We start from the raw sequence: 11769 nt of genomic DNA, 5'->3' as shown, positions 1-11769 counted from the left end.
TATATTTCAGCCACTATCATAGTCATTTCCTCCTGTCAAAACCCTCTACTTCCCTTCTACCTCTAAGTCTTGTATTATTATTATTTTTTTACATTTTTTTATTGATTTCAGAGAGGAATGGAGAGGGAGATATAGAAACATTAACGATGAGAATCATTGATAGGCTGCTTCCTGCAAGCCCTGTACTGGGAGTCAAGCCCACAACACTGGCATTCATCCTGACGGGGAATTGAACCATGACCTCCTGGTTCCTAGGTCCAACCTCAACCCAAATTGGCTGGGCTCCCTATTTTTTTGTTTGTTTTTAATCCTCACCCTAGAATATTTTCCCATTAATTTTTGGAGAGAGGGAAAGACAGAGAGAAACATCCATGTGAGAGAAACACATGAAATGGTTGCCTCTTGTACACCCTGACTAGGGCCTTGGCCAGAGAGGAGCCTGAAGCCGAGGTACCTGCCCTGGACAGGAATTGAATCAGGGACCCTTCGGTCCGAAGACTGACACTCTATCCACCAGGCAAACTGGGGAGGCTAAAAAATATTTTTAAAACAATAGGGAGCCCAGTCTTTGCCAGTTAGTTCATTGCTAGCAAAATCAAATATAAAGACTAAGAACAAGGGGGTGAACATGTTACTTGGAGAGGAGACCTAGGTTCTTGTTTTCTTGAGGGAAAGATTTCCATCAAGTGACAAAGTGGAGAAAAGCAGGCAAGAATTTATTGACCTTGCCCTAGCCTGTTTGGCTCAGTGGATAGAGCGTCGGCCTGGGGACTGAAGGGTCCTGGGTTCAATTCCGGTCAAGGGCACATGCCTAGGGTTGCTGGCTCAACCTCCCAGTAGGGGGCATACAGGAGGCAGCCGATCCATGATTCTCTCATTGATGTTTCTCTCTCTCTCTCTCTCTCTCTCTCTCTCAATGTTTCTACCTCTCTCTCTCTCTCTCCCTTCCTCTCTGAAAGCAATTAAAAAATTTTTAAAAAGAATTTATTGACCTCACCAAAAAACATACCTAAGGCAGTGAAACAAGGAAGGGCATAAAGAACCAGCAGGAGAGCCTAGTCTGGGCTGTTTGGCTTACCAGGAAGACAGAGAAAAGGGGGAAAGGGAAACCTTGAAGAAAGGGCCAGGGGTTTGGCCAGGATGAGGTGCTGCTGCCCACTGCTCCCCTAGTTGCAAGTCTCCCGGGATCCTTTAGAGATTAGGGGATGTGTCCCCAGGGGTGGGGTAAATAGAGGGGGAAGAGAATGGCATGCGAAAGGTCTCTGGGGACTTCATATTCAGGGATTTGAAAGGGTGGGTATTTAGGGGAGAGCTGATGAGTGGAAATAGAATATTCACTAGCTTTATGCTGATGCACCAAAATGAGATTTATTCTCTTAACTGGATTTCTATTATCTACCTCCCTGACTAAGGTTGATTTAATCTATTTACCCTCTGGTTGGGGAGGATAAGTGCAAACCATTTACCCTTAAGTGTCCTTGGGACTTACTAGATGGCTCCCCAACTATAGGTCTAAGATTCCCTATCCCTCTTGTCCTGGAATTTTCATAGCTTCTTATCAAATACACAATATAGTATACCAGTGATGTATTATACAACTGTACACCAGAAAACTGTAATTTCATAATGTCACCCCAATAAATTCAAAGAACAAGAATACACGTCTCAGATATGCCTCAAGTTTATTAAAGAAGCCCTATACACTTATTTGCTACTAAAAATGGAAATAATACATCAAAAAATGTGTTACAAATTAAATGAGTACAAGAATACGGTGTATGCCTAAAATGATTTCATGTCACAATTCTCAGAAATACCAGAAGAAGGACCTAGACGTGATAGGCAATGACTACAGCCACATTGAAATACAGGTTCATTCTGGAAAAAAACAAAAAGTATTGTGTTACGAGTAATGAAATGATCAAATGTTCCCTCAAATCTAAATAGCATTTGGCATAGGGTACACTAAAAGGTAAAAAACAAGACCTTTGTGGTGGTGGGGAGGAGGCAGAATTGAAATCCATGAGTACCAAAGAATACCAGCCCATGCGCCATTTTGTAAGGGTAACAGCTGCTGATTGTCAATCAGGGGTTTGTCCATTACCACCCAGTATTGGCATGAGCATCCGGTTTGTGACAGCATATAGACAAGTAAACATACACCAAGAGTAATGTAAACTATATTTAGGTGATGATAATGCCTCAATGTAGATTTATCACCTAAAGCACTGGCATTCTGGTGTGGGATGCTGATAGTGGAGAAGGCAATGAGTGTGTGGGGTCAGAAGGTCCATGGGAATTCTGCACTTTCTGCTCAATTTTGCTGTGAGCCTAAAACAGCTCTAAAAAATAATATTTACATTATGAGCATCTCCACCCTCCCTTGGGAGAACTGTAGGCCCAGATCACATAAACTCACCCTGTTCTTCTTGCGGTTTTGAATAGCCTCATTCCTTCTCCTCAGCCATGTTGGAAACAGTCCTTTGAGGTCTCTTTTAAGACTTGCCATTGTTCTCACTCCGCGTCTCCTCCTGTAGACCAGGCCATAACTCATCCCCACTACATACTCCGGTGCTTCTTCTCTGTCCTGCTGTTGGGGTGAACGATTTTGTGGAAGGGAAGAGAATTGAATACTAGGGTTGAGAGTCAAGTTACTAAGGTTCTTTGCTAGTGCTTCTGAGACAGCTTGAGTGTCAGCTGAAAGAAAAGAAATTTAAGATCCATTACTCCCAAGCCACTAGTCTGGTCTCAGGCTCAAACTAGGCCTGCCCTGAAACAGGTGAACATGGACAGTGGGAGGTTTCTCAGGTGGAGGAATCCTTCTATCCCCTGCGTTACCGACTGTGCTAGTGGAGAACTCTGCACAGTGGAGGGCATACATTGAGAACGTGCTCTAAAACCCACTATTGCCCTAGCCAGTTTGGCTCAGTGGATAGAGCGTTGGCCTGCAGACTGAAGGGTCCCAGGTTCGATTCTGGCCAAGGGCACATGCCTTGGTTGCGGGCTCGATCTCCAGTGGGGGGGCATGCAGGAGGCAGCCGATCCATGATTCTCTCTCATCTTTGATGTTCTATCTCTCTATCCCTCTCCCTTCCTCTCTGAAAGCAATAAAAATATATTAAAAAAAATAAAACCCACTATTCTGGGAAATAGTGCCTTCAAACTTTTCTTTTTCCTGCTTTTGTTAGTTCTGAATGTTATATTTTTTCATGACGTCAAAAGTAGCTAAGTACATAATTCCAAGTGGAAGATTATGGGACACAAAGTAGGTACTAGCAGCTATTCCATTGTCATTTGTGTAAATGTTTAATAGAAATGAGGCGATGTAAAGCATTCATTTTAAAGTCAAAATCTTTTCGTAGTTCAACTTTGTAACTATAACTAAACTACGTTTTTCTAACAAAAGAACCATTCTAGAGAAAAAGCCAAAGAAACCTCACTTAAAACAATCTCTCCCCAGCTTTAAGCAGAGCTAGGAAGTTGAAATGGCTATTACCCAGATTTTTCATGGTAGTAAATCTTTCTACTCAAACCCAATATTATGGGAAACCAACCACTTAACTCTTGCCTCTTCGCTCACAAACCATCCGCGTATCTCATACACACTCATGTCAGTCAATAAGGCTGCGGATGGGCTTACAGTATAAATTAGGACTTTCTTAGAAGCAGTGCTCTAGGATACTGCTAAGTAGGTCCCCACCTTCCTGCCTCCTTTCTGTGGCCTAATTTTTCTGGGAGCCTCACCCACTCCCAGGCTCACTCCTCTGAAACATTATCCTGCCCAATGGTGGCTGAATAGCATGGGTGATGGTGTAGGATCTGGTGCCCACTCACTGGCCCCTCTCTTCTGTTACCTGAAAAGCCACCATTTTCCTGTTTATCAACATCCCCTAAAGGGTAGATTTAGCCAGAAAGCCAATCCTGAAAAATTTGGCAAGATTAAAAAATGTTGCCCAGCTGGCATGGCTCAGTGGTTGAGCATAGACTTCTGAAACAGCAGGTCATGGTTGGATTCCCGGTCAGGGCACATGCTCTGGTTTCATGGTTGATCCCCAGTGGGCCATGTGCAGGAGGCAGACAATCAATGATTCTCTCTCAGCATGGGTATTTCTATCTCTGCCCTCTCCCTTCCTCTCTGAAATCCATAATAAAAAAATTATATAAATTTTAGTTTAAATTGAAGTTACGTTTCTTGTCTTTCCTCTTTAGCCCCATGTGCTTTTCCTCCCACTGGAGGGGCCTACTTCGCTGTATTCTTCTTTAAAACACTGAAGGCATCCCCCTAAGGAAGGAGGGCAGGCTCTTCACTTCCCCAACCCCTGTAGTCCAAAAGGGCCGAATCTGTCTTACCTGAATATCCTTCATGGGACATCTGAGAAAATGACCCAGGGGAGGGGTCATTACACTTCATTGGTGAGTCCATTGCAAGTCTAGTCACAGCCTGAAGTTCCTCCTGGAACCCGTCTGCAGAGTTCAAGCTGAAGGTGATGCTCAAAACTCACAAGTTGCTACAAAATAGTCTGGAAAGAACAGGAGTGAAATTCGGGGAAAGAGCTAAGCTAAATAATGCAGGTGAGCCAATCAACAAACCCATTTGAATGTAAATGACTGATGACTAAAGAGTTTAAGGTGGGAGTAATCTTGTTAGTGGACTAATAGAAAATTCTGTTTCGGCTGTCCAGGAGATAATCATGCCCTCTGGCCCTTAGGCTGGGAAATTTATCTGGAGCCTCTATGGGTGTATCCTTAAAATTCAGTGTTGTAGCTTTCGGTTTTTTTCTTTGTGTTTTATTTTTTTTTTTCCAAATTCTACTTCCAGAGATGACTACTGGTTTGTGAACTGGACGAGGCGTGTTCTAGAGCAGAAAAGGGCAGTTTCCCTTCATTTTCGGATTAACTCCCAATTATGTTAACTGAGAAAGTTTCCTTAAAGTTTTCTTGTCTGGCTCATTCTAAATCTTTGATTCTTCTATTTAAGGGGAAGTCTACCAGTGAGGGAAAGTAGAGAAGTGTCATAAACAGCTGATTAGCTTGATATTTTATGGATGTGTATTTTAGATCTATAATTTCATTTTATAAGCTCCACCTTTAAATGCAGTTAACATTGTTAAGCAACTGAGATTAATTAAATTATTAATTGCGGCCCCTTCCCCCAATACTTGTACTGAATTCCAGCAAAGAGCACCGACATTAACTGCTGATTTTCTACAGGAAGTAGAACAAATCCCCAGCCGCCCCAATCTTCTTTTCCTCATCTCCTATTCAATGCACAACCTTCCCATCCCCCCTTTAGCTGGAAACTATGAGAAAATACTCAAAAGCAATCTTGTTTGTTTTTAGTAAAAAGTAAGAAGTGACTTTATGATCAAGAAATATTTTTGTAGGGGCCCTGGCTGGTTTGGGCCAGTGGTTAGAGCATCAACCTGAGGACTGATGGGTCTCAGGTTGGATTGCTGGTCAAGAGCAAGTACCTGGGTTCCAAGTTTGATCCCTGTGCCTTGTGGGGTGGGTGTGGGAGGCAACCAATTTATGTGTGTGTCTCTCATCTCCCTCTCTCTCTCTCTCTCTCTCTCTCTCTCTCTCTCTCTCTCTCCCTCACTCCTCCTTCCACTCTCTCTAAATAGCAATGGGAAAATATTCTTGGATGAGAATTAACAAAAAAAAAAAAAAAAAGGAAAGAAAAGAAATATTTTTGTAGGGGATGAAGAGTAGCTATAAACATGCTGTGTCACAACACTTGATTCAAATGGTTCTTGAAAGCATGGCCTCCAGACAGGCAGTATCAACGCCCCCTGGTAATTGGTTAGATATGATTAGATATAATTAGCTTCAACCTGAACCTACTGAACCAAAGACTGGGGTTCTCATTCATCATTTTAAAGTTCCCTGGTGATTCAAATGTACGCTAAAGTTTAAGAAGCACGGCTTTATGGCTCTCTTAACTTTCTCCTCCTATTGTTCATCTCTCCGCTGTTCTCCTTTTTGCCCTGAGACCCTCTTTTACAACAGTCTCTGAGACTTCCAGTGGAGAAATGAGAGTAAAAATCAGATTGCAGGAGATTTAAGATATAGAGGTGAGACAGTGAAAAGGGCTGACATACACTTTCACTCAAGAAATCCAGGTTTGCCCGGCTGGTGTTGCCCAGTGGTTGAGCTTCAACCTATAAACCAGGAGGTCAATTCCAGGTCAGGCCACATGCCTGGGTTGCTGGCTTGATCCCCAGTGTAGGGCTTGCAGGGGGCAGCCAAGCAATGGTTCTCTCTCTTCATTAATATTTCTATCTATCTCTCTTTCTTTTCATATCTCTCTGAAATCAAGGTTTGATGAAAAGGTGAGAGAAGCATATCTATAGGAAGGTGTTGGGGGATAGATGGAGGAGGTTCAGTTTACTTAAACCTGACAGAAGCTGAGCCAGAAGTAACAGAAGGTAAAAATACGAAGAGGATTGTTCAGAAACACAATCCCTAAAATATGCTTTAAAAGATCAGATAAAAAAATCTTTAAATTTTATAACAGCTCTCTAGTTAATATGTTTTTCCTTTATAGCTCAAAAGAGGACATAAAAAGCCAAACAGAATAAAGCAACTTGAAAAAACAACAACCCACAACTGACTATTACTCAAGAATTAAAAAATTAGCCTGGCTGGTGTGGTTCAGTGGTTGAGCATTGACCTATGAACCAGGAGGTCACAGTCCCTGGTCAGGGCACAGGCCTGGGTTGTAGGTTCCATCCCTAGTGTGGGGCAGGAGGCAGACGATCAATGATTCTCTCTCATCATTGATGTTTCTATCTCTCTCTCCCTCTCTCTTCCTCTTTTAAGTCAATAAAAATATGTATTTTTAAAAAGAGATAAAAAATTACATATTTTTAAATAAACAGGATGCTCCCCCCACCCCCTAGGGCACTCTTTTTTTAAAAAAAAATGTATTTTTATTGATTTCAGAGAGGAAGGGAGAGGGTAGAGAAATAGAAACATCAATGATGAGAGAGGATCACCGATTGGCTGCCTCCTGCACGCCGCCCACTGGGGAACAAGCCCGCCACCCAGGCCTGCGCCCCTGACTGAAATCGAACCTGGGACCCCTCAGTCTGCAGGCCGATGCTCTATCCACTGAGACAAACCAGCTAGGGCAAGGCACTCTTTTTTAAGAAGAAAAATTCAGAGAACAAAAAGGGGTACCTAGAAATTAGAAGTTTATATTAGAAACAACAAAAAAGGGTTTGAAAATAAAGTCAAAGATATTCCCTTAATAAGTAAGGCAAAATCACACACAGATGTAAAAATAGGAGAGAAAATATAAGACAATGAGAATCTAAGATCAGGAAATACAATGGTTTCAAATTCCTTAACAACACTGGTTAATAGAGAATAATGAAGAAATACTTTCCAATTTCTGAAGGAAAATGATTTCTCACCTAGAATTCTGTACTCAGCCAAACTACTGAGCAAGGGTGAAACATTTTTAGACATTCACTTTCTCAAAAATGTCACCACCTGCATACATTCCTTTTGTGGTAGGCAGACATGAGCAGAGCAAGGAAGATGGCCATGTAGAGGTCACCAACAGACAAAGACCCTAGTGCCAAGCAAAGGACAAAATGCAGGGTGTGACCTTTCCCCCAGGATGACATTTCCTCCCCTAGAGGTATGGCCCCCTGACCTTCCCCTCCCACCCCCCAGAGATAACATCTAGGTCTCAGTTGTATTTCAGCTCCAGACCCAGAAGAGAAACAAAACCAGCCACAGCTGATCTCCGGACCAGCTTCATTGAATAGGGATCCCTTGCCCTGGGGCCCACCAATCAGTGGAGACCACAACCCTGAAAGGACACACCTGTACAACTGCTGAATATTCTATTGAGATTGTCCCCTTGGACCTCCCCTAAAATCTCCACCCTTAAAACCCTTAGGACTGCCCTAGCAGGTTTGGCTTAGTGGATAGAGCATTGGGCACAAACCTTGGTTGCAGGGCCCTTGTTCCTATAGAATTTGTCCTTCTATAGCTCTTCACAGCTCCTTCTTATCTGCTAAATTGGATGCTTCCCAAATTCATGAATCATTAAATAAACCAAATCAGATCTTTTAAATTTAGTAAGTTGAATTTTGTTTTTTAAGAATAAGAAACAAGCTAGGTGGAAGGATCTTACTTCCCAAGTTAAGTGATAAGTTGGTAAGGTTCAAGACACCCTAACCTAAACTATGGTGCTATTAGGGGCAGAAATAGGATATTGGGGAGTAGCTATTAGTTATAAGAAATCATTCTCTGTTAACCGTGATCATTTGTTCTGATTAAAGAAAGCACATTCTAACCTGGCTGGGACTTGTACACCTGCTCCTCTCCGGGATCTGGAATCAACCTTGCCCCCAGAAGTCAACCTTGGACCTGTCAGTCAACCTTGGACCTGGTAGTTAACCTTGGAATGTGGTCCATCCATGTTCAAGAACTGCCGATAACAGCCCTAGCCAGTTTGGCTCAGTGAATAGAGCATCGGCCTGCAGACTGAAGGGTCCCAGGTTTGATCCCTAGTCAGGGGGTGTACAGGAGGCAACCCATCAATGATTCTCTCTCATCATTAATGTTTTAATCTCTTTCTCCCTCTCCCTTCCTTTCTGAAATCAATAAAGATATATTTAAATGAATGAATGAATGAATGAATGAATAAATAAATAAATAAATAAAAGAAATGCCTACTATCATGGAAAGATTAACAACCTCGCCCACCTTGCCTACTTTCCCATGCCTATAATTCCTACTTCCCCATGTAGTCTGTCCTACCCGTCCTACCCAATATATGCAGCTGGCTTATGGGGGGCTGGAGAGCAGATTTTCTGGATGAGCTGCTGCTTTCCCATACGGCTGGCAGTGTTGTAATAAATGCTCATATATGATTCAACCCTGCCTCTGCTTAACTGGCTCAAATAAGGCAGGCAGCGTGGACCCATTGGTTGTCCTGTTACAGTACCTTGGCACAATTGAATTATTTTAAGGTGTTTGAGAAAACAGCAGGAGCAGGAAAGTCTCTCTTCCTCTGACCATCTCCTCTGAGGCAGGTCATAATATCCTCAGGTTAGAGAGGCCCTCCCCATCTCTGAAGGACAGAAGCATCCTTACCTTCAAGACAGAGGGACACTAAGAAGCCAAATGAACAGGACTTGCTCAGTTTCCCAGTTTTCTATACTTAGTGAATACTCCTTGTTTTGTTATATCTTTCCACAACTCTTCATTCATTTTAATTTTAGATCCTGCCAGAGACCTTAACACGGTCAAAGAAAATGTTTTTCTTACCCACACCGCATTTATACCCTGTCTCTTCGTTGCTTCATCCGTCCCTTTGATAAGGTGGTTATGAGAACCAAAGTTGAAGTTTGAGGAAGGGGACCCCCCTCAGACAGAAAGTGCAAGGTGCCAAACACATTGAAAACTGCCGGGGAAATCAGCCTGGTTTTAGCTGTAGTTTGCCAACTGGCCTCGTGAACAAACATACACTTTATTTACATTTCTAGAGGAGAGCATGTGTGCCCAGAATGGGATAACAGCGAGTACCACTAATGGGTGACTGATCTAGGGGTGACAGAGTTGCCAGTCCACAGGTGATATGACCGTGACTTATTCTTTCCATTCTTTTTTATTCTATAAAGAGTAACCGTTGTTTTCTATCTTACAGTTTTACTTACTGTATATTTAGACACATTTATGCCTATGTCTCACTTGCTACCTGTTTACTCAATATCCACACCTTTATGAGTTTCACCTCTGTCTCATAAGCTACACATTTATTGTCTATGCTTAAAACTTCTTAAGAGTTTCATCCCTCTATTACAGAATCGAATATGCCCCCAAAACACTGCAAATGCACATTACACCCTTTACCAGGGATGCTGATCTACTAAAATGAAAATAACCAAATTAGGAGGATGAAGGGTTTGGAAATATGTGAGTATGTGGTAGGCGAGAGGGAAAAACTAACTCTCTGTTTTGGAAGTCAATCAATAATAAGGCCCGAAACAGAACAAAAAAAAAAGTCAACAAGTATTGGTATAAACTTGCTATTTTGAAATGCAGAGAAAAATACTCCTTCTGGGAGAAAGAAAATGGGGAGGGCAGCAGAAGACAGCAGCTGGCGTTTGTGCTCCTCTTAAGATGTCAGGAGCCAAGAGTTGGTCAAAGGATTAACCCTGACCTTACTTCAGTAAGTTACTGAAACTAGGCCCACTTCTTCTTGCCTGAGGACAAAGCATTCCTTCTGTAGCCGCCCTTCAACCGCCACACCCTTTATCTATAGTCAGCACCCTTTACGACTTTAGCCGATTATCTAAGGGTCAGCCCCCACCCCTCTAGAAACCACATATAAGGAACGCTGTAAAAAATAAAATTTCGAGGCTTGATCAGAAACCCCTTTGTCTTGCCTCCATTCTTTTCGTCCCTTGTCTGTCTCTCATTCTCTTAGGTGCGCCGCCTCGGTACCCCCGTTAGAAGACCCCGCTGGCCGGGGCATTAAGAAATGTAGAACTATTTGGCACTTTATAGAAAAGATACAAATAACTTTTTTTTAAAGGGTAAAAATGTAGTCAGATGCAAAACCCATAGAAGAGCAAAAATGGCCTTGCCATAGCTCAGTGGTTGAGCTTTGACCTATGAATCAGGAGGTCTTGGGCTTGATTCCCGGTCGGGGCACATGCTTGATCCCCAGTATGTAGGTGGCATGCAGGAGGCAGCTGATCAATGATTCTCATCATAGATGTTTCTATCTCTCTCTCTCAAATCAATAAAAACATTTTTTTTTTTAAAAAAAGAGTGGAAATGACCATAGGAAAATGCACATAGAGAATACTGTATTTCAGTAGCCTTGGTGAGTAATGAAAATGATTTAAGAGTTAAATGATAGGAAAAAGGGCAGGGAGTAGAGTTGAGGTAGGTAAACTTTGAGCTTGCCTCCTACCATAATGATGTCAAAATTGCAGCTATATTTGCCTTGGCCAGTGTGGCTCAGTTGGTTGGAGAGTTGTCCCATATGCCAAAAGGTTGCAGGTTCAATTCCAGTTGGGGCATGTATGCGAGGCAACCAATTGATGGTTTTCTTTTTTTCTCTCTTCCTTCCCTCTCTCTCTCAAATCAATAAAAGAAACATACATTCAGGTGAGGATAAAACAATTACAACCTGTCCAGCCAGCAGGCTCGATCCCCAGTGGGTATTGTGCAGGAGGCAGCCAATTAATGATTCTCTCTCATCATTGATGTTTCTATCTCTCTCTCTCTCCCTCTCCCATACACTCTGAAATAAATAAAAATATATTTTAAAAATATATTTTTAAAAAATTACAACTAGCCCAGCCGGTGTGGTTCAGTGGTTGAGCATCAACCTATGAACCAGGAGGTCATGGGTTCCATCCCTGGTCAGAACACATGCCTGGGTTGCAGGCTTGATCTCCAGTGTTGGGCATGCAAGAGGCAGCCAATCATTTTATTATTATTATTATTATTGTTACTATTATTATTATTATTGATTTCAGAGAGGAAGGGAGAGGTAGAGAAAGAGAAACATCAATGATGAGAATCATTGATTGGCTATCTCCTGCATACCCCCTACTGGGGATCAAGCCCGAAACCCCAGGATGTGCCCTTGACCAGAATCAAACCTGGGACCCTTCAGTCCACAGGCCGACACTGTATCCACTGAGCCAAGCCAGCTAGGGCAATAAAAATATACTTAAAAAATTATAGCTAAGCCGAAACTGGTTTGGCTCAGTGGATAGAGCGTCAGCCTGC

At 42.4% G+C, this 11769-nt stretch overlaps 1 protein-coding gene across 1 annotated transcript; it reads right to left on the bottom strand.

Annotated features, from left to right (window-relative positions):
• Positions 1-1770: 1770 nt before the first annotated feature.
• LOC114231096 (developmental pluripotency-associated protein 3-like) lies at positions 1771-4446 on the bottom strand. Its single transcript, XM_028143879.2, has 3 exons — positions 4351-4446; positions 2420-2697; positions 1771-1878 (listed from the first exon to the last, which is right to left on the bottom strand). The coding sequence occupies exons 1-3, from the start codon at positions 4421-4423 to the stop codon at positions 1783-1785; spliced, it is 447 nt and encodes a 148-aa protein (XP_027999680.1). The 5' UTR covers positions 4424-4446; the 3' UTR covers positions 1771-1782.
• Between the last annotated feature and the right edge of the window lie 7323 nt (positions 4447-11769).

Source organism: Eptesicus fuscus, chromosome 7, assembly GCF_027574615.1.
Source record: "Eptesicus fuscus isolate TK198812 chromosome 7, DD_ASM_mEF_20220401, whole genome shotgun sequence".
NCBI classification, from domain to species: Eukaryota; Metazoa; Chordata; class Mammalia; order Chiroptera; family Vespertilionidae; genus Eptesicus; species Eptesicus fuscus.
Note: the sequence above shows the minus strand (reverse complement) of the source record. Positions and strands in the feature narration are given on the sequence as shown.